Here is a 23573-nt window from a genome sequence, read left to right as displayed (position 1 = left end):
AAATTTTAATGATAGTTACCTTGGGAATATATATATATATATAACAGATACCATGGGAAAAAAAATTTTTTTTCTGAATTTAGGGTCTGATCGTGAGAAGGCAAACATCAAATATTAATCAGAGATTTCATTGCTTGAATACTATAGGATTGTGGATGCCTGAGAGCAATGACTGTTTGCAGTTTGGTTATCTAATAATTAAGCGACAGTTGGTTATTTTACAATAAACAAGAATGATCTTAAATCATTCAGAAATGACAAACTTTTTTTGTCATTTTACATATGCAAGGATATATCCCAGTTAGCATAAGACACACGAAGTTACTCATGAAGACACTGAAACGCTGCTTTCTGGGCAGATTACATAGAAAAACAAACTTTTACTGCCTTTTGTAAACATAGGCGGATTTCTCCAAGAACAGTGTGTCATTTCAATAGCGATAACTGCATTTTAGTTTTACATTAATAGTATATACATTACATTTTTAAAAATTGTTTCATAAATAAACCCATTAAAGTTGTACAAACTTTGCCAACATTTTAATATTTTATTATATCTTCATAGACTTAACTATTTGCACATATTATAAACCAAGGCAAATAAAGCTCCATTTCTGCAAAACTACAGTTTTTTAATTTCCACCAACTTTTGTTCCTCACAGTCTTCTTTCACAAATTGGAACAACTGAACACTTTAAGACCAAGGTACTTAACTTAAAGACATTGGAAATTATGTTTAAGCTGACAAATCAGAGAACGTAATTACTAATGATATAAAAAAGGTTGTCACAATTATAATTCAGTTTAGATGAGCACAAATTTTATATTTTTCTTAATCTTAAACATCATCTGGAAGTAATCTTAGCTTATCTTTTCAGTAAACTAATATAAGACATTTAAGAAGTTCAGATAAACTAACCTCTATGATAAAACAAATCCAACCTATTTAAAAATGGAATTACACTTCTGTTATACTGTACACTGATAAAATAAGGCAAAGACACAGATCTGTTTTTTAAAACCAGGTTATCAAATCAACCTGGCTTGTGTAAGCATTCACTTTAATCATGTAAACATGTTTTCTAAGGGAAAACATGCTTCTGAAGTCAGCAGTTTTGATGAGAAAGGTCTTTTTCTAAAAGGAGAACACATTAAAATGATGTGAATTTCATTTTATTTTCTTGGAATTTTGGAAACGTTAGATTTATTTAAATGCTTATTAGTCTTTATAAACTAATCAGAAGCAGTGGTCCTTTATTTTAATTTATTATTAACCTCAGGAGATAGGAAAATATTTCACCCACACACAGTGATTTCCCCCACCCCTCAGGAACAGAGACATAGACAGATAAAGAACTTATAGCATAAATTCCACAGCGTCAGCTACAGATCAAAAGTAAACACTGGAACACAAAATCTCACTGTTCCAGATCTCAAAAGGCTAGTCGCTTTTCCATTAGGCATAAAATATTGTCCTGATTTGAGCTCACAAATAGAAAAACAACAAACAAATGTTCAGTTATCTTTCATGTGAGCAAGACTAGATTCCGGTTCTACCCGACAGATCACCAAGTTTAAGTGGTCAGAACATAAAACCAGATTCCACTCATTGTTGCCACCAACGAGGATAATAACTGTTGGCTGTGTGCCAACCAAAATCCCAGTCAAACTTGACCAAGAATCAGAAACAAAAGCACAGAGTAAGAAAACAAAAACTTCAGAGAATACCGAGTCAGTGAAGGTAACGTTCTCCTGCCATTTGGGAGATACTCCAGGAGCCAAGAAAAGCTCTGCCTGGGCTTCCAGCCCATGAGATATATTTTGTGAGCAATGTAATCAGTCCACTTGGACATTTCACTGGGACCTCCATATTGTCAAAGCATAATTTACAAAAAGATAAGCATAACTCTTGCACAAATAGATGCCAAAGATTTTTTGAATTCATTAACGAGGAAACCAAGGAGGATAAAGCTGGTTCATGAAGCATAATTTCTGTAGTATATTTTAGTTTAGCTGAGATTATGACAGTGTTTCATTTCTTTTTATATATATATATATACTTGTTTAATCTTTATTTGAAAACTCAAGATAATTATATTGATTATTAAAGATTGAACCCTAATTATGAACCGCCTAGAACGTATTAATGAGGCATAGGAATCCACTTGGAATCTACATTAAATAGCTTCCAACTGCTGTGCTATTTCAGATGCTTAAGTTTTTTTAAAAATAATTTTTCTTCAGTCTTTCTTGCTCTCAGCTGCCAAATATTGCTTTTGTCAATATGCCAGCCTTTTCCTTTTTCTTTTTTATGATTTTAGAAATCAGATAGCAAGCCTTGTTTAAAAATATTCCAACCTAAGAGTTACTAGGTATGAGGTCTTGAGAGGGTCGTGTGTGCATGAAGCACGTGCACTTCAGTTCGTCGACCTTGTGACATCCTTTAGAGCCGGTCAGTGGTCACTTATACTCCCTAGTTCTGACCTGTTTTCCAAGTAGGGGTAATGGATGAGGGCTCTCCAGTGGGCTGGGATGCTGATCCTTTGACTAAGTAGATGAGGCTAGAGAAGTCATTAGAAAGTAGGCAGAATATTATTTTAATCATCTCCTTCGATACCTGCATTCCTTCTAGTAATACAGAGGTGGTTCTCCATAGGGGCCAAGGCAGTTAAAATTATTTTTAAAAGAAAAGGAAAAAAAAAAGAAAAACTTAAAGCAAATCCTACTGCTGTTAAGAGCATTCATTTGGTTCCACTGCCAAAAGCATCTGTGTGCTATTGTGGAGAAGCCAGTGGACTCCCACAAATTGCTTTGTAGCAATCCAATATTTTCTTTCTGGCTGATGACAGTCATCTGTGGTGCCTTGATAAATAGCATTGTCGCCATTTAGAACTATGTAGAGCCACACTTGGCATTCATTTCTCAAACACGTTGTAATATGATGCCAGCTTTCATCCGGCACCATGGAATAAGGTTTTCTAACTTTTTACATGTCCTACCACCCTGAAGATAAGGTTGGCTTTCTTTCAAGGCACATATTAATATTTCCATGGTAGTTGTTAGTTGAATAGGTGAAATGTCTGGATCAACAATTCTCCACTGTTTGGGAGGTGTTTTTTTCCAATAGCTTTTCTGAAAGCAGTTTACAACTAAAGAATTTTAAATTGCAAGAGGCTGGGACCGTATCTATCTTGCTCACCACTATACATCTACCTCCCAGCCAGATTAGACTATGAGAAGCATTGCATACATGCTTTTGAGAAGAGTAAGTGAATGTTGATACCCATTCAAGACATTCATTCTGGCTGTCCTTATTCAGTGTGTAGGCTGCACCAATAGTTTCCAGCCATCCCAACCTTAAGTTTTACATTTAGTTGTAGGTAACAGTCAGGCTCTATACAGAAGAATGCAAATACCTAAACATGAGTGCATTGTTTTTACTTCCAGAAATGGGGAAATTTCCTTCCAATTTCAATTAAAAAAGGAAAAGGTGAGAATGAGGTTTTTTTCTTTTTTTGAAAGTTGGTAGCATTCTTTGTAAGAATTCATGCTCTTCAGGATCAGGCAAAAACCAAGGCTTGTGTACTTTTGAGTAGACCATAGATCTAACGTTTCTAAAAATAAGTAAAAGTGCAATTGAGCATATTTAAGTTATGGAATTTTATAAAATAAATGTATATGTGCTCTGATCTCCTTAAGTTGCTAAGATATAGATACTATTTTAAAGATCAGAGTGTAAACGGGTTTTATACTGCAGTTTTATAATTAGGAAAAGTTGGGAACCCAAGAAGAGGGAACATTTTCAGGTGGAAGTTACTCTAACTATGTTGCTTCTTTCCCTACATCTTGCTGCCTATTCTTCAGTGACTCCTAACCCCAAATGAAAGTGGGCATTCAGACCTTTTCATATTGTAATTTGTTTTTTTCCCCTTCATATGATTTTTTTAAATTAAAGTTTATTGGGTGACAATTGTTAGTAAAGTTACATAGATTTCAGGTGTACAATTCTGTAATACATCATCTATATCTCACATTGTGTGTTTACCACCCAGACTCAGTTCTCTTTCCATCACTGTATATTTGATCCCAATTAACCTCTTCTACAACCCCTAGCCCCGCCCCTTACCCTCTAGAACCACTAAACTATTGTCTATGTCTGTGAGTTTTTGTTTCTTCATTTATTTGCCTTGTTCTTTTGTTGTTTTCAGTTTTATCTACCACATCAGTGAAATCATATGGTTCTCTACTTTTGTCAGACTTATTTCACTTAGCATTATAATCTCAAGATCCATCCATGTTGTTGCAAATGGTACTATTTCATCTTTTCTTATGGCAGAATAGTATTCCATTGTGTATATATACCACAACTTCTTTATCCATTCATCTATTGAAGGACATTTTGGTTTTTTCCATGTCTTGGCAACCGTAAATAAAGCTGCAGTGAACATTGGAGCACATATATCTTTATGGATAAATGTTTTCACATTTTTTGGGTAGATACCCAGGAGAGGGATTGCTGGTTCATACGGTAATTCTATTCGTAATTTTTTGAGGAACCTCCACACTGCCTTCCGTAGCAGCTGCACCAGTCTGCATTCCCACCAACAGTATATGAGGGTTCCTTTTTCTCCACAGCCTCTCCAACACATGTTACTATTTGTCTTGTTGATGATAGCCATTCTAACTGGGGTGAGGTGATATCTCATTGTGGTTTTTATTTGCATTTCTCTGATGATTAGTGATGTTGGCATTTTTTCATATGTCTATTGGCCATCTGTATGTCCTCTTTGCAGAAATGTCTCCTCAGCTCCTCTGCCCATTTTTTAATTGGATTGTTTGTTTTTTTGTTGTTGAGTCGTATGAGTTCCTTATATATTTTGGATATTAGCCCCTTATAACAAAAGAAACCATCGACAAAAAAAAAGAGGCAACCAACTGAATGGGAGATTTTTTCATATTGTAAATTTGACAGCATTTCTTGGTTGGGTGCAGAATGGACAATATTAAGAGAATGCTTATTGTTGTGCAGCCATAACATTAATCTTTTTTTTCCCCCTAAGAAGAATGTGTTTGGAATGTGAAAGCAAGCTTAAGTACTGAAAACTATTGTGTCCTCTAGTCAGACTTGAAAGTCATCTCCTCTCTGATGTTGCCCTTCCTCTTGCTACATTCTGACTATAGTTTTATTTATTTATTTGTTTTTAAGTATTTGCACTAGTGGGAAGTGAGCCAGTTAAACTGCAAATGGAGTGGTTTTCTAATCAAGTAAAGTTGGTGGCTCAAACTTTTAAAACAGGGTATTAAGAACTTGTGAATCTCTTGCTATATTCTGAGTCAGAATGTCCACTGTTACATTAATTGATTTAATCTTCAGATTTAGCATAAGCCTCATTTATTTCTGTGGAGCCTTGCTTTCCTTAGCTCTAATGTTTGAAACAACCAGTCAATTCTTTGCCATCCTCTGTCGTCTTTCACTTTTATGCCTTGTTTGGATGGTTTATACAGTCTAGCTGAGAAATACAGTGCGAGCCAGAAGTGTGAACCACGTAATTTAAATTTTTCTTATGTTAACAGAAATAGAATTATAATATATTGAACAGCACAGGATTAGATTGATGATGCTATTGCCTAAATAAGCTATCCATTCTCTGAGCCAACTTCTTTTATTTCTAATAAAGTAAGAGTAAATCTATAACTAGTGGGTAATATAAAGAAGACTTATTTATGGTCAGATCACCTTGAGTCACTAGAGAATAAAGACTTTATATATCTTTTAAATAGCAAATCGCTGGCATATGTAGATGTTCAGTATATATTGACGTGATTAGTGATTAGTGAATTAGGATTGTCAACTCTACCCAGTTAACTGAGAATAAAAACAGTTATCACATCTTTTTTTCCCTTCTTCAACTGGAGGGGTTAGGAAGGTAATGGGAAAGGGAAAAATAGTGCTTGGTAATAATCTAGTGACTCCACATTGGGCAAACACAGTCTATTCTGTGTTACAATAGTTTATGACAGTTTCTATGTATATTTGAAAGCAAACCCTAGGTTCTTGTTACAGTGGCAGTACAAGCTATTGCCTCTTGATGGTGCCACACATTTAAAAATCCCTGATTAGAACTAAGGGATGTGTGCTTTGAATCTTGCTTAGCATAGTTTAGCATTCTTGGGCTAAATGCTGATATATAAAAAGTAATTGAGACTAAAAGGAGGTCCTGTATGCCACCATGTTGGTTATGAAAATAGTGATTCTTTTTTAAAAATGATGAATTGGTACATGAAGACTCATTATTAAATAAGAAATAAAGCTCATAAACAAAATTCATAGAAAAACGTACAAACTAGATGAAAATTCAAAATACAGTATATCTATACCAACAGGCACATGGGAATGGGGTGATCAGGGAGGACCATTGATATGCCATGGGAAAAGTGATCCCTGTGTTTATTTTTAATTACTTAGTATCTCTAAATTAAAAGCCATTTATGATCTACCTTTTAAAAATTTCTCGTCAAATAATAGGTTTATGACGGTGCTGGCTAATTCTCATAATGAAAAATTTTCTTTCCCAGTTGTAGAAAAGTTTACAGAAATATTTGATATGAAGAATATTTTTAAAATTTGAGATTTGTTTTCAGTACTAAACAGGTATTATATAATACAATATTCATCACTTTTTCAACAGAAGAATTTTGATTCAACCATCTGAATGTGTACGTTAAGACCTATTAGAAGGCACTTTATAAAAAAAAGTTAATTATCTTTTTATTTTGAGGTAATTGTAGATTCACCTGCAATGATAAGAGATAATTCAGAGATCCTGTGTGTCCTATACCCAGTTTCCTCCACTGGTAACATCTTGTCAACTATAGTACAACATCACAACCAGGATATTGAAGTAGATACAGAAAGTTCTAACACTACAGGGATTTCTCCCATTGCCCTTTTATAGCCACGCCCACTTTCCTACTACCCTCATCTGTTTCTTAATCCCTCGCAACCACTCACCTGTTTTCCATTTCTGTAATTTTGTCATCTAAAGAATATAGCATAAATGTAATCATATGCTCTCTAACCTTTTGAGTTTGGCTTTCCTCACTCTGCTTAATTCTCTGAAGATTGGGCCAGGTTGTTGCATATTATCGCCTCTTCTTCTGCTCCAAGTCTGGGATATACGTGGCAAAAGAAATCCCAGGGGACTCATTTCTGTGTTTTTCCCTTGGGTCCCATTTCCTCGCTGATTTGCTGCTCTTTCTCCATATTTCAGAGTTTTCTTGTGGTTGTCTTATATACTGTAAAATGTTTAGGGTTCTTAGTTGTACTTAGTGGGGGGGAGTAGGAAAAAGTACCTCCACCATCCTCCCAAAAGTGGAAGTCAGTGAGATCTGTGTTTCAGTCCACAACAGCCAAGGATTTTGCTCTGGTGAAGTCTAATTGACTGCAAGGGGGAAACCTTTCTGTGGGGACATGTTCTGTGAAAGAATTTGGGTTTGGAAAAATTGATGTTTCTCACTCAAAATTGCTAAAACCATATCCCAGCTCTGGAATTGTAATTTATATTTCAAGAAAAGACAACTTTGAGAAAATGCTATGTAAAATGAAAAGGAACAAATTTTTCAGACATTATTTTTCATTTTAATTATAGAATAACAGAGCTGGAATTTTGGAAAGCTGTCTTTTCCATCACATCACAAAGTTGTCCTGGGAGAAAGGAAAATGTAATTACTTGTTTAACATCTCAAATATAGAAAGAAGACATGTCTTGCTCATTTTGCATTTCTATGCATAAAACTCTGTAGTATACTATTTTAATAAATAGTATTTCCCATGTGATATATCTCGCATAAATAGATGCATCACAATACTTTCAGTTAATATGTGATAGTCCATGCTCCTTTTTTTTACGTATAAACTTTACTACTTTTTTACTTTATCAACTTCTTTATGCATAAAAAAAGTTCCTTATACGAGGTGTGACAATTAAGTTCACGAACTTGTTGCAATGATGTTGCTAAACTTTTTTTGATATCAGAGTGTTATTCATTATGAATTTATACCAACTGGACAAACAGTTAACCAGGTTTACTATTTGGAAGTGCTGGAAAAGCCATGTGAAAAAGTTAGATGACCTGAACTTTTCACCAGTTCATGGCTCTTTCTTCATGACAATGCACTAGCTCACATGGCACTGTCTGTGAGGGAGTTTTTAGCCAGTAAATAAATAAATGTACTGGAACACCCTCCCTACTCACCTGATCTGGCCCCCATGACTTCTTTCTTTATCCGAAGATAAAAAAATATTGAAAGGAAGACATTTTGATGACATTCAGGAAATCAAGGGTAATATGACAACAACTCTCATGGCCATTCCAGAAAAAGAGTTTCAAAATTGCTTTGAAGGGTGGACTATGTGCTGGTGTCAGTGTATAGCTTCCCAAGGGGAGTGCTTCGAAGGTGACCATAGTGATATTCAGCAATGAGATATGTAGCACTTTTTCTAGGATGAGTTCGTGAACTTAATTGTCTGATCTCATATATTTTAGGATAGATTTTTCAGAAGTGAAGATTCAGTTTAAGGTCTTGTGCATTGGTTTTTATTAAACAAAATAATGTATTACATAAAATTCTAAAAGGATTTTAAAAAGGATTTATAGACTAGGGTCTTTCGGGCAAATAAACAAGATCCTCTGGAAGTTAGTTAAGCCTATGTGAAAATGTAAACAAATGACTTTTGTCATGTTTTCTTTAAAGGTGGGGAACAACAGCATAATTTCTTTAACAGAAGAAACTCAGGCACCATGTAGATTTTCTTTTGAAACACTGTCCAGGTTAAGAAGAAAAATATCTGGAATATTTTTCTTAGACACTATATGGAAATTAAGATGATACTGATCACATGAATTTTCTGTCTTTATAACCAGTGTTTTTCAGTTTATAGGGAGAAGTGCATTATTTTCCCCTTTATATTATCTTAGTTGAGTCACTGATGTTACAAAGTCATTCATAATTGGCATTTGTTTTTCAGATAATATATTTTAATATTTTAAGAACAGTTCACCTCAACCCTGATATTAATAGTTTATAAAAGTGAAACTCTCATAATCCTCATGTCTACCCATTGATTTTAAATGGCAAAATCATGCAAAGAGGAATTAGGAAAAAGACTGAAATGCAGAAGATCCTAGTTAGATGGCCATTGTGGTGAGAGATGAACTTGTTTGCCTAACAAATGCAAGTAATAACGAGAGGTGGAATAAGCAAGTTGAGAAAACATTCTTGGGTTAAAAAGTAATAGGATTAATTCAGTCAAGTGATAGTATTTAAGGACATGCTTGATGTAAATGAAAATAAATATAAACATTATCCCAGCATGTATATGTATTATATATAACCTGTATAATTATAACATTATATATTATTAAATTATTAAATATGTTAATAATTAAGCCTATTTAGTGAATGTTAATAACTAAATATATTCTATACTTATTTTATATTCATATGTATACATTTTAAAGTTCAAGTTCCTTCTAAATAGGGACACAGCTAGAAATAGTAATAGGGGTAAGCAGGTTTAAGGGAGATGTTGACACACTGGTGAGTAATAGTAATTTTTTAAAAAATGATCAGGAGTGTGAGGAATTGATTTATGAAGTAAGATTAAAAGAACTGAATAGCCTTGTATGAGCATGAGCAAAGGTAGGATATGGTAAGGTCCTCAGGTATCTGAATGATGCAGGCACCCCCTGATGCTCTCTGGAGTTAAGGTGGAGCCAGGGGTAATGTGCAATAGAAATCTAGGTTTCCTGTCAATTGTCAAGTGTGTGCACTAGATAGGAGAATGGATTTTTTGGAAGGTAGCTCTTTCTAGAAGCTACCCTGCTGGATTTAATGTGCTGTAGGGAATATTTGTTGCTCTGTATTAGTGGGGATAGAGGGACCAAATGTCAGTGAGACTGAAAAGATTTCTTCTTCCCTGGGTTGCTGTGGCAACTGGGCAGAGTTCTCCTGCCAGGAGCTCAGGCACGTGATCCACCAAGGGGAAGGAATTTGGGGCAGTGAAGGATTTTTCTCTCCTTCCAGATTGCCAGACAAATCCCATAGATTTGTGAATTTTTCAGGGAGACATTTTGTTGCATAACATATTTTTCCTATATTTCCTTTCCCTGGATGTAATTGGGTTTGGTTTTGAGGTTTGCTTGTTAACCTGTATTAGAGATGGTTCTCTAGGACCACAAGACAAGTACTTATTTCACTTCAAATTTTTGACGGAAATTATCTCTAATTGTGGTTAACAAACACTAAGCACCTGCTATGTGACAGGCACCAACTTTAGATTTCATGGTATAAAATATATAACATATTCTCTAACACACTCCCTTGTCGAATTCTCCCAAGAACCCTACGGTAGGTGCCAATCTTAACCATCTCTGTTTTAGAGACCAGGTAATAGAGACTTGAAAGGTTGAACTTAATGAGAACTTCTGTGGTGTAGGTCTGGTAAATGCCAGAACTTCAAATCCAAATCCTTCTTCTTTCCGTATAATCAAGCTTAGACACTTAGAAATTCTGCTCTGAATGTCCAGTGGTTCTGTGGGAGACAAAAGTCAGTTTACCCTACAACCATTACAACATTTACATTACAGAGAGCAGCCCTGAGCTTCCTTCATAAAGAGTCCTGATGTCTTTATTTCAAAGCACTTCTCCTATTTCTGGTCACTTTCCTCCTAATTTTCCTGGAGGAGTGGGAGGTGCTCCTTCTCTTACAGGATGTCCAATAGGCACAAAGGCAGGACACACTGTTCCCGAGTGCAAAGGGCTGGGAATGATGGGGAGTGAAGTGTCCAGCATGGTCAACTTCTTTGAGATGGGGAATGTATGTGTGGGGGGGGGGGGGGGTGCAGGGGGAGGCTGTAAAGGAAAGTGGGGAAATAGAAGAGTAGATTACAGAGTAATATAAGGATAATTAAATATTTTTTTGAGGGGGGAGGTTTGAGTACATTTTAAAACAGAGGGAAGGAGTCAAGAGAGAGGAAATAAGAGTGTAGGAGAAGGGATAATTGAGATATCCCACAAGGATAGTGAGAGGCAGTGGTGCAATGGTGCAGGCAGTTAGCCTGAGGGATTAGCCTGAGGTATCCTCCTTAGATATGAGCTAATATAGTGTTTATCTTGTCCCAGACACCATTTTAAATGCTAGCCATATATATCTAGAAAGACTTACAGAACCCACTGAAAGCTATTATAGTCACAATTATCTTTTATTACAGGGAAAGGCTATAGATAAAGATCAGCCAAAGGAAGAGACTCATAGGGCACAGTCAGGCTGTTCCAAATGTGAAGCTTCCACTTTCCTCTCCCTGTGGCGTCCGGGTGCGTTACTCTACCCACATTGGTGTGTGACAATATGCATGAATATTGCAACCGGGGAAGCTTACCTGAGCTTTGCTGTCAGAGAGTTTATTGGAACTTCATCACATAGGCATGATTGATGGATTGTCCCTGTGGTTAATCTCTGTTTCCTGGTTGACTGATACCACGTGACCCAAAACCTCTACTCTAAATCACATGGTTGGTCTTTTTGGAGTGGCCAGCTTCCACCCTAAGAGTATCAGATGCAGCCAACTTTGCCCTAAACAAAAACACTCTTCTTGGGTATGACATAGATTACCTTCCAGACGTCAATAGCAAAGCCTAGACCTCTCTTTGTGCATGGCCAGATTCTTTATTACACAGTACGTAACTAAGCTTCCTTTAGTAGAATCCCTGAGTCCGTCATCTCCAACTTTGGGCGAGTTATGATAATTACCCAGAAGTGGGATTACTGGGCCCTTCTTTGTCTCTTGTTATAGCCTTTGTTTTAAAGTCTATTTTGCCCAGCTTTTTTTTTTCAGTTCCATTTTCATGAAATGTCTTTTTCATCCCTTTAGTTTCAGTCTGTTTATGCCTTTCGATCTGAAGTGAGTCTCTTGTAGGCAGCATATGTAAGGGTTTTGCTTTCTTATCCATCAGCCCTCCTATGTCTTTTGATTGAAGCATTTAATCCACTTAACATTGAAAGGAACTGTCGTAGATATGTAGTATTGTCATTTTATTATTCAGACTTTTTATCTTTTTTTTCATCTTAAAGAATTCCCTATAAAATTCCTTGTAATACTGGTTTGGTGGTGATGAACTCCTTTAGCTTTATCTTGTCTGGGAAGTTCTTCATCTGTCCTTCAATTTTAAATGATAGCCATACTAGATAGAGAAGTCTTGGTTGTAGGTCCTTGCTTTTCATCATTTTGAATATTTCATTCCAATCCCTTCTGGTTGTAAAGTTTCTGTTGAGAAATCAGCTGACAATCTTATGAGAGCTCCCTTATAAGTTACTAGCTGTCTTTCCCTTGCTGCTTTTAGGATTCTCTCTTAGTCTTTAAACTTTACCATATTAATTATGATGTGTCTTGGTGTTGGCCTCTTTGGGTTCATCTTGTTTGGGACTGCGTTTCCTGGACTTGTATGTCTATTTCCTTCTGCAGGTTAAGAAAGTTTTCAGTCAATATTTCTTCAAATAGGTTCTCAGTCCCTTGCTCTCTCTCTTCCTCTGGTGCCCCTATGATGCAAATGTCGTTATGCTTGTTGTTGTCCCAGAGGTCTCTTAAACTATCCTTATTCTTTTTCCTATTCTTTTTTCTTTTTGCCATTCTGATTGGATGTTTTCTTCTACCTTGTTTTCTAAATCACTGATTTGATCCTCTGCTTCATCTAGTCTGCTGGTGATTCCTTTTAGTGCGGTCTTCATTTCAGTTACTGTATTCTTCACTTCTGGCTCATTTTTTTTTTTTTTTTTTATGGTTTCTATGTCCTTTTTTATGGTTGTTGACTTTTGTTGAAGTTCTCATTAAGGTTCTTGAACATCCTTATAACCATTGTTTTGAATTCTGTATCTGGTAGGTTGCTTGCCTCCAATTCGTTTAGTTCTTTTTCTGGAGTTTTCTTCTGTTCTTTCATTTGGGACATGTTTCTTTGTTTCTTCATTTTGGCTGCCTCTCTGAGTTTGTTACTATGTATTAGGTAGATCTGCTATGTCTCCCAGCCTTGGCCAGGTGACCGTATATAGTAGGTGCCTTGTGGTGCCCTGGCACAGTCTCCATGGTCACCTGTGCTAGGAGCTCCAGGGATGTCCCTTTTGTGGGTTGTGTGCCCTCCTGTTATATTTTAGCGTTGATTGCTGCTGGCATGTCAGAAAGTGGGATTGGCCCTCAGGCTGACTGGCTGGGAGGTTTGGCCACATCCATAGCTTAGGGTTGTGCAGGGGGCTTACCCCATTGGTTGTGCAGGGGGCTTACCCCAGTAGGCTCTGGTGCCTGTTGAGACCACCCTTTGTGTGTGCCACTTGTGGGACTAATTGGGTAGTGCTCTACTGTGGTCTGAGCCAACCTCCAAGTATGTTGGTTCTGGGGCTTCTTGCAAGGGGCTCCAGTCCAGTCCCAGGTCACCCACTACCTGTGACCAGCCAGAGACTATCTGATAGGAGCTGCAGAGTGATCCATGGTTGTTTGATGCTGTGCTAAACCTGGAGGCACATGGGAGAGACCACACTGCAAACCAAGGATGACTGCCACCAGTACCCAGCCTGGGGTAGCTCTGCAAAAAGCCCAGACACCCAAGGCCTGCTGCCACCTGCCAGCTCTCTTAAAGTTCAGCTGTTGATAAAGCATCATGCAGTACGCAAGTTGGGTGAGACAGGGTCTCAGTGAGTCGCCAGAGTGGGACAAGTTGTGTTTACCAGGTTAATGTAGATTATGGTTTGTTGCTAGTGTTGATCCTGGAGCTACTTAGCAAAAGTCTCAGAGCACACTGAGGCCAGTTGTCACCCACCTGGATCCTGCAGACCCCAATAGTTTTCCAAGAAAGAGTGCAATGTGGGCAGGGCAGGGCTGGCTGCTCCCTAAGAAAGTGCCTCTGGTGTTGGGTAGGGCAGGTTCCCAGTGAGTCAGCAGGGTGTATCTGCGGAGCTCACTAGGCCAATCAGATTCAGATTTGGCTGTGTGGGGGTGGGCCCCACACAAGAAATATGGCGCCTACCTGATGGCTGCAGGGGAAGAAAACTCCACGCAGGGCAAATGGCAACTGTCCTTCAGTCTTTTCTCCAAAGCCAAGCACCTCAGTCTCTCCCCATATGTCTCTGATGCCTCCTGAGTCACTGTCCCTCTGTCAGAGCCCAGGGTGAGTGACTGTGAGCAAGTGAGTCTCTGTGTGGGCCTTTTAAGAGGACAACTGGGTCCCACTTGGATGGTCAGAATCCCTACTGTTTTTCACAGCCAGATGTTGTGGGGGCTCCTCTTCCTGGAACCAGTACTCTCGGCTGGGGAGACCAGTGTGAGGCTGGGGTCCCTTGCTCCTTCAGGGGGAACCTCTGTGGCCGAGATATTCCTTCCAATTTTCAACCACCACACAGAGGCTCGGGGCCAGCCAGTTTCACATCCCCGTCCCTCCAAACAGTCTCGATGTAGCTTCTTTATATCCTTAGTTATAAAACTTCTGTTCATCTAGACTTCAGATGGTTCTTCAGGTTGATTATTCCATAATTTAGTTGTAATTGTAATGTGTTAATGGAAGAAGGCAGGCACAGCATTTATCTACTCTGCCATCTTGGATCTCTGTTTTCTTTAACTGATAACCTATTTGTGCCTTCTGTTAAAGTTCTGAGGGTAGAAATGCTGTCTTTTTTGATCTGTGTATCCCTAGCATATTACGGGGCAGTGAGTAACTTAAAAGATCTTTGTTGAACTGAAGATTATGGACATATTGAATCTCTAGGGTTACTAGTAGAGAGAAGTGAAGTCATACTTATCAGGCACAATAGAGCCTCTTTGGAAAAAACAATCTTATCAGTTACAATGGGTGCTCTTAAGAACAAACAATCTCCTTTCAACTAAATTATTTCTGACCATTGAAGATTAACCCTCTGTTTTATGTAATAAATGACCCAACATGTTTAATTCTAACAGAAGGATTTTTAAAAAGATTTCACCTATGCTTCAGTATCAGGAAGTGGTTTTCTGTGTAATTTATTTCTGCATTGTATTTATAATCTTATGGCCTAGTCTGACTGCAATTGATTACAAGGAAATGTGATGGTTTTAGGAGATGGATGAGGGCTGTGAACTGCAGTGGGGCAATGCCAGACACATTCCTCTGAAAAAGAAAAAAAGTTCTGAGGTTAAAAAAACACATGCACTCAGCCCACAACTTTAAAACAAAACAAAAAAAACCCTGAGGGAAAGAATTGCACACCATTTTCGTCAGGTTTATTTCTTAAGATCTCGTGTCCCCTTCAAAGATTTCTTTGATATATGTGGTATATGGAGATGAAAGAAAGGGAGAATGGAGAGGGAGAAAAAACTTTGAAATAATTTGATTCTAAGTGACCTGCTCTTTAAATCCTTAGTAGCAATGTGTTGGATCATGTGGATGTTTAGGTCCTGTACTGGTGGCTTTTCAGAAGACTGACCAGTGGAATGCTGGTTTGGAAAGATGGTAGGAATTGGAGATCTCAAAAAGGATAGCCTCCCAATTCAACAGACAGCCAGGTGAAGCACCAAAGAAAATTGAGTTTCAGGTAGTTTTCTTATCCTCGTTTGTGCTTGGTGTTCCAGCATATTTATTACACTTGATCTTAGCCAAAAGGCTGAGAAACGATTCCAGCATATTTATTAATAGTGCCCTATTTGATTCTCAAAGTCTCCTGGTCTGGAGGGTTGCCCTGGTTTTAGGTCACAGAGTAGAGAATATTGGCATGATGAATGGAAAGGAACAAGACTCTGGATGGAAGAGAACTCAAGGGAGAATTATTTTCTGAGGATAAATTCTGTTCAGGGTTTTCCTTAAAAGGTTTCTTGTAATGCTTTCTGAAATGCCTTGCAGACTTTCTTCTGATGCACTTATCATTGGTTTATTTTTCTTTGCTGCTGCTTTTACAGGACTAGTGTGTCTCAACAAGGCCTGGATTTCTATTAGACTAATGGACAACAGTGCTGTGTGTGTGTGTGTGTGTGAGAGAGAGAGAGAGAGAGAGAGAGAGAGAGAGATTCAAGACTGGACAGATTGGCTGTGAATGGGGTGACAAGAATAGAGAGAAGCACATACCAGTAGACCAAACTTCCTGTGCACAAGTCTTTGGATGCTGCATTTCACTCTCTGAAATAGCATTCATCTTAAGGCTGGGATCATTTATTCCCTCTGGAATTAAGCAATAGCACTGGCAGCAAAAGAAACTATTTTGGGAAGGAGATGTGGGAAGAATTTTGCTATGTATTACAGGCTAGGCAGAAGTACTACCTTTCATGCTTTTGAAAACCACACTCTTCCTTAGAGCCCTGCTAACTGGAAATTGACAACTTTCAGATAATCCCAAATGTAAATAATGTCCAGGCTAATTAATGTGTACACACTATGATCTAAAAAGATTAGTAAAGACCGAGTATAGATGCTATGACTTCGTTCACCTAAGAGTAGAAAGAGCACTTTCTTTTGGAGATTAGCCGCTAAAGTAGATGTTGTTGAAAAGGGGTAAAACATTATATCTTGTTCCTGTCCCCCTCCTCACATATGCCCACTCTTCACATATTGCAGATTGTTTCTTCATATTCCCGTGTAGACTTTTCTGGATTTTTGAAGAAGTTTAAAATAAAGTAAAGCAATGAAGGCCGAGTGCGCGTCCCCCCCTCCCCCCACTCCCTCCCCATAAAGCTGAGGTGGGTAGGGCTTGGCAGCTGGTGGCAGCTGCGGAGATAAATAAGCACCAGGGCTCCTGGATGGACAGGGTGCAGAAGCGCCTAAGATGAGGTTGTGTGGCTATGTGTGCCTGCTGTTGGAAGAGGCCATGAGGACGGAGCTGCAGATGGATTCCAGTTCAGGCAGTGAAAGGGAGGTGGGGGCTTATAGGAACCAGTTTAATAGTTCTATTAAGCTACTGCTTTTTCTGTTTGGGAGGGGTGGTATTTTAGAGGAGAAATAAAACTCAGATGCAACTTAAATGACTTCCACCTCGTCATTTAATGAATGTATTTTATGAAAACCAGGGAATTATGTTGGTCTGTTCCTATTTGACTTTTCTATTTGACACTCCTTTGACGAATAAAGAGCAAACTGCCTTCAGAATTTTGTCTTTACAATTTGCTGCCATTAGAAATTGAAAACAGCAGCCCAGTGCTGTTTTAAATTTTTTCTATTTTGTTACTGATAACCAGTTTGGAAAATGTTTTTCTCTGGAAGGATTGTGAATTGTCTTTTCAGTGTGGGAGCTGTAATCACAACGGATGTTTTCTGTTTTTTGTTTTCTTTCCACTTTGGCATTGGAATTAAGGTGAGAGGTGAAGATATTGAGACTTCCCAATCCAAACAGTGCTGTCTAGACTTATGATAAGCATTTCGTAAGTTATATATCATTATTCAAAAATATAATAGTCAATTTATTTAAAGTCAAGAATCAATGTTTGGTACCGTTAGAGACAGCAATGGCCTATGTATTGATCTTATTTTCCAGCTAAAGGAATCAAAGATTTAATTATCTCAGAATTTGAAATACATTGATGTCTTTCTATCTGGACATGACATGAAATGTTCATTTTCATGTAACATTCCCACTTTTTAAAAATCATTTAAATTACTCATGTGAGACATTGGTGGAAAAATACCTTTACATGGTGATAAGACTTAAAAAAGGGTTTTGAAAATTTTGAAGCATTTCAAGAAAAACATTAAAGGCCCAGTTATGCCTTTTAAATTAAAAGATTCTTTAAGTAGCACTTTTCTTTTTGTGTGTCTAACAGTAGAATAATATTTCTATGGGAAGTTAGAGAGTTAATTTTAAGTGCAAATATTAAGTCTATAGTGATGAAGGATCCAGATATTGTTGAAGGTAGGTAGGTGGAAGGAAGTGGAGTGAAGATTTTGAAAAATAGAGATTAAGAAAAACCATTGAAGTACTTGGAGACTTGATAAATCAAGAAAAAAGCTTACTGAGTGCTGTCACATGCTAGGATCAGCACTGGGATATACAAATAAAGGGGACAGCCAGAACTGAGATTAACCCGAGTGTCATCTGGATTCTTCAATGCATCCATCAAAGATGATGGAAAAATCATCACCAGCCAATTGTCTGAGGATTTCTGTGTGGAATGAAATCACCGGTGGTCCCAGCCTCTTTAGTCTTTTTATTTGGAGTTGTCTCCATTCTCATAAACCCACTGACCTCCCTCTCCCCTCTGTGTTCTAGGAGAGACAGCGTCTGGAGACGATCCTCACCCTTTGTGCTGAATACACAAAGCCCGACAGTCGCTTGTCCCCTGGCACCACCGTGGCAGATGTGCAGAAAATCAATAAGGAGCTTGAGAAGCTGCAGCTCTCTGATGAGGAGTCTGTGTTTGAAGAAGCCCTGGTGAGCCCTGATGTCAGATACAGGTGCCACCTGAAAGGCTCCGTCCACGATGCAGACTTGGCAGTCTTCGGGAGCCTCAGTCAGAGCAGTGCCAGCTTCCTTTCCCCCAGGAGCGTCAGAAATGAGGAACTGCTCAGGGACCCCAGCAGGACACCCCCACCGCCACCCTCTGCCTTTCTGAAAGCTTCCAACGAATCCACTTACCTAAGTATCCTACCAAAGGTAAAGGCAGCAGAGCGCGGAGACTGGGATTGGGGCCTAGGACTTTGCATCTGCATTGGCCTAGAGACTAGAGGCTTTGTCATGCTTGTTTCCCAAAATCTTTTCAGTGAAGCTGCAGTTTAAGAGGTAATTAGCAAGATGCAGCAAATTAGTGTTTACTATAAAGTAACAAATTTGCACTGTACGAAAATATAGCAGTACAGCAAAGTAAAAAGAAAGGTTTCTCTTTATCCTGTCTCCTCCCAGTTGTACACCTGAAAGATAAACACAGTTAAAGTGTTTTATGTGCTTTCCTAATGTTTCTATGCATATACTGGCGTAGACACACGTATACACACACATAGCGTTCTGCACTTTTTCCTCTTCACCAAATGTCTTGAGCATCTTTGCATATTAGTAGTATACACAGCTTCACCTCATTCATTTTAATGGCTGACTAGTGTTGTATTGTTTGTTTCCAGATTTTTGCTAATAAAATCTATATGAAACAAATATTCTGGGATATATATATATATATATTTGCACAATTGTGCAGATGTAATCTGCACTAAATCCACTATATCCACTCAAAGTGGAATTGCTAGGTCAAAGAGTCTGTATATTACTCATTTTAATCAGTATTTCCAAATTTTATACTCTCAAAAGACTGTGTTTCCAGGTTACACTTTCACTAAGCGTTTATTTTATGAGAGCACCCTTGTTCTCCATAAACTCGCCAATGCTGCATATTATTTAAAATTTTCAATTTGCTAAATTAATAAGTGTTTTAATTTACTTGTCTTTATGCATGAAATTGCATATCTTTTCATATTTTAGTTATTAATTTGTATTTTGACCCACTTATTTGTGTTCTTCATGCATTTTTTAATGTCTTGTTTTTATTGAGTAATAAGAACTATTTGTGGTAAGGAAATTAATCTTTTATCATGAGTGGTAACTTTGACTTTTGACTTTATGATTTTTTTTGACATGTAAGAATTTTAGGTTTATATGTCATCATAATTATTATTCCGTCTCCTTTTTGTTTGCTGATTTAAAAATGTCTTCCAGATTTGAGGATTTTTTAAAATAGAGTTCAAGGAAAATCTTTTGATGTTAATTTTTTTTCACACAAGTTAAGACTGTTTTTATTTATGAAATTAAAAAAAAAATATTCCCCTACCTGTTTTCTAGGAAAAATTTAAGAGCATTTACAATACAAGATATACATTTTATTATAATAAAATTTGAACACCGAGATAGTAAATAACGGAAAAGCAGATACCTGAAAAGTAGGTACCATAATCACAAGAATTTATTTAAGGATAAAAGAGACTAATTAATTAATTAATTAAAGCAACTGACCATTAAGTTCAGTTCTGAGATTCTTGGCAATCATAGGCAAAGAACCAAAAATAAAAAAGATACATTAGTTATATTTTTGTTATAAAAAAGTACATCTACTGATTCTTTAAGTGAAAGACTTTCTCATGGTGCCAAATTCTGGAGGTAATTTATCACATGGAGGAATTTGTGTGTTTGTTTTTATTTTCGTATGTTTGGCTACAACAAGACTTTTTCTTGTTGAACATCGTTGAATGCCCCTGGTCAGAAGTCCTTACCTATACCTATTGACTTCTCCCATCGTATACATTGGCACTCTGGACTGTTGGATCCCTTCTTTCTTCTAATGACCACATGTATCTTACTAATTCTCAACGGAGAGTAATTCTGAATAGGACATTTGTCTCTATTCAAAAAGATGCAACTGTTAGAAACTAGGATCTGGAGGTGGGAGGTGCGGGGTGGAATCCAGCATTGTTGATGTTCAGGCAAAGTAAATGACCCATCTTTTGAAAATTTGACCTATTGTCATCAGACATTGGGTTTCCTCAGAAATCCTTCGCCACCTTTTTATCTTAAATCTTTCACATTACTCGCTTCGTGAAGATCTGCTGGATTTTGTTAAGACGGTAAGCTGTGTGCTCTCTCTAAGGACTGCCATTTTGGAGACAGAGTTCCTCCTGAAGAGGGCTGTGACAAGAAAGCTGTTGGTGTGTAAGTGAGCAGATCATGACAGATGTTTTTCGTTGCTCAAATTTGCTTTTGTGGAATATGGCCGGAGTTCTCTGAAACTAGGAGCAGCCTCCATGTGGCAGGGTAGAAGAATGTGCCTTCCTGAGAGATAGGAACTATCAAGGGCACCTGTGGTTACCACACTGCAGCTCAGAGAGAGTGCAAGTGAGGTGGCGATGGGTTCCAGAGAATAAGCTTTTCATTTAATTCTTTTTGAAGACAGACATATATTGCATCAAGACAGGAGATAAAAGAATCTTTAAAAAAAAAAAAAAAGCCTGACCATTTGTTCTAGATCTCTTCTTCTTTGAGTAATCTACTCACTGAATTATTTACTTAACAAAGTACAGTGTTGTTATTAATCAGTTTAAAGGTCATTGGAGAAGAGAGAAATGTGTAAAATACTCTATGCAGATTTACGAAACAAAGATTTTAATATTTAAGAAACTAGAGATTTACCATTCTGGAACTTGCTTTACCTAACACTTAAAGATGCAGATGACCTTGGAAATATGCTAATTTTAATTAGTTTTTGTTAACCTATCTACCACCACCTCAGGTGAAAGCTGAGAATAGCTCGCTCTTCTCTTTTTTATTGAGATATGCAGTTTTATTGAGATATAATTGATATAAGCACTGTGGAAGTTTAAGGTGTACAGCATAATAACTGGACTTACATATATTGCAAAACAGTTAGCACAATAAACTTAGTTAACATTCATCACCTCATATAGTTACAAAAAAATGTTTTCTCCTTGTAATGAGAACTTTTTCACTCTTCTTTTTTTGAGTAACCATTTTGTGTATAGTGCAAAGCCCTCACACTTGCAACCTCTTCTGGTTACAAGAGGTTTCTAAGAAAAAAATCTACAAAAAAATGGAGCAGATGGAAAGTGTCTTATCCCTATTCTCTCTCTGCCCTTTCTCTGTGTGGATCAAGTTACCTCAAAGATGGCAGATTTAGGGATGCACGTATGTGCATAATGGACTTATTAAAACATGTCACTCTCAGTGGAATCCTAATTATTACAATAAAAATATATCAGATAGAGTAAAATTAAAGCTTTCTTTGTCACCATAAAACTAAACCTATTTAGTAGCCACCACAACCTTGGCTTTCTATTGTTGTTGTTTTTTTTATTTGGACCTAAATGAAGTTACAATAGCTTCACCCCATTCTATCACAAATCAGAATTTGAAGAATTTAGCTTTTTATAAATAACAGTAAAGGAAAAAACAGCAGTCGTTTCTTAGATAGCGTTAACTGCTATTAACAACCTCACAACTTGTCTGTTGTTAAATGTAACTATTGTGATAGATTTTCTCGAGCTCTAAGCTTCAGTTTTTGTTTTCTTTTAATGCTTTGCTTCCACCAGTGAGAGAGATATTTTTATACCATGTTGGAAGTTGAAACCTAATATGAAACATTGACCCAACAGGATACCAGCCCTCTTGAGGCTTTCCTGCTAGGATTACTCGTCAGTGATTTTGGAATGCCATTCAATGTTACAGGCATTCCTCAGGCCCAAAACCAGGCATCTAAGTGATAGGACAATGAGAGTCATTGTCTGGGATGAAATGGTCAGCAGTTGTTTTATTAGTCGATAAGATACAGTTTTTAGGTGACAAAAATCTAACTGTCAAAGCTTGGAAGCCCTGCATACCTTTGTTCTAATCAACCTGAGATACTTCTCACTCATTTAATCTCCTTAAGGAGCAGCAAAGTAGGGTAAGGAATAAAGAATATGACATGATACCTATCTCTTTAACATTATTTTCAGTGTTATTAAATACAGTAAATGAACTTAGTGAGATACACTAAATTTTAATGTGTTTTTTGGTTAATTTTGAATATTCTTTTTAGTGATTAGTAAATAATCTTCAATAATTTATACAATAATCTTACAATAATTTACTTAATTCTAGCCTGCTGTTTTCAGTTTCCAGTTGTGAAATTGTATAATTATTGACCTAATGATGCAAAGAAATTACGTCTTTTTCAAAGAGAGATAAAACTTAAATATACTGGCATCCCTTGACATACAGAAAGATAGGTCTCTGCCTCGTGATATACAATATAATTAACCTGAAATTCTTGAATGAAGAGACTGTTTTCAATTCACTATAGTCTCTTCTTAAAATCATGGGTGGTCACATTTTGGCTGTATATGATCAGTATTCCTTTCTTCCCTGAGCATTTGTCATAACTCTTTTCAGGGGCGTAAGTATGCCCTCTCTCCATTTCTTTCTTGACTTTCTTATTTCTTGCCAAGGAACTAATTTTTTCCATAAAATTTATGAATGGTGGCCAAGGTCCTATTTCAATATGTCAAAGAAGGCCATTGGCCCAGTTAGTGTCTTAAACATTATATATAATAGAAAGAAGGTCCTCTATAGTATAAAGATATTAAGTAGTGCGCTAACACAAAAAGTGAAATATGAATTAACTTAATATTAAGTGTGTAGTTTTAAAATATTTGTGGGGGGCGGGGATGTGGTCACCAATGTAATTAAGCCTGTTTTGTTCTGGTTATTAATTTTGTGGAACATTTCAGTGAAATTTGGCCAAGTGTGATGTGCCTTGCTTTTCCCCCACCTTGTGTTGAAAATGAAATACGCATGAAAGCTCATTTGCAGATAACCGTAGCAGTGGACCCCAGTGTGCGGCTACAGGTTTCAGAGGCTGTTGTAGAGGTACTCACCTGGGGATGGGAAAGATACAGAGCTTGTAGTGACAATAAAGCAGCATGCCCAAGAGATTCCTGAGGAAGATGGCCAAGTCTTTTCTAGATTCTAGTTCTCTGCTGTGCTGAGCTGTCTCTATAACCTTAGAGAAGTCACTACAGTTTATATGGGCAATAGCTT

General features: G+C 37.3%; 1 protein-coding gene across 22 annotated transcripts in view; it reads left to right on the top strand.

Annotated features, from left to right (window-relative positions):
• Positions 1–23573, top strand: part of PHLDB2 (pleckstrin homology like domain family B member 2) — a 227847-nt gene that overhangs the window by 149639 nt on the left and 54635 nt on the right. For all 22 annotated transcript variants that reach the window (XM_074332137.1, XM_074332046.1, XM_074332058.1 and 19 more), the window contains one exon: positions 18270–18653. In XM_074332137.1, the coding sequence (XP_074188238.1) occupies positions 18270–18653 (384 nt within the window). The remainder of the gene's footprint in view (positions 1–18269; positions 18654–23573) is intronic.

Source organism: Rhinolophus sinicus, linkage group LG01, assembly GCF_036562045.2.
Source record: "Rhinolophus sinicus isolate RSC01 linkage group LG01, ASM3656204v1, whole genome shotgun sequence".
NCBI classification, from domain to species: domain Eukaryota; kingdom Metazoa; phylum Chordata; class Mammalia; order Chiroptera; family Rhinolophidae; genus Rhinolophus; species Rhinolophus sinicus.
This window is presented reverse-complemented; position numbering and strand designations above follow the sequence as displayed.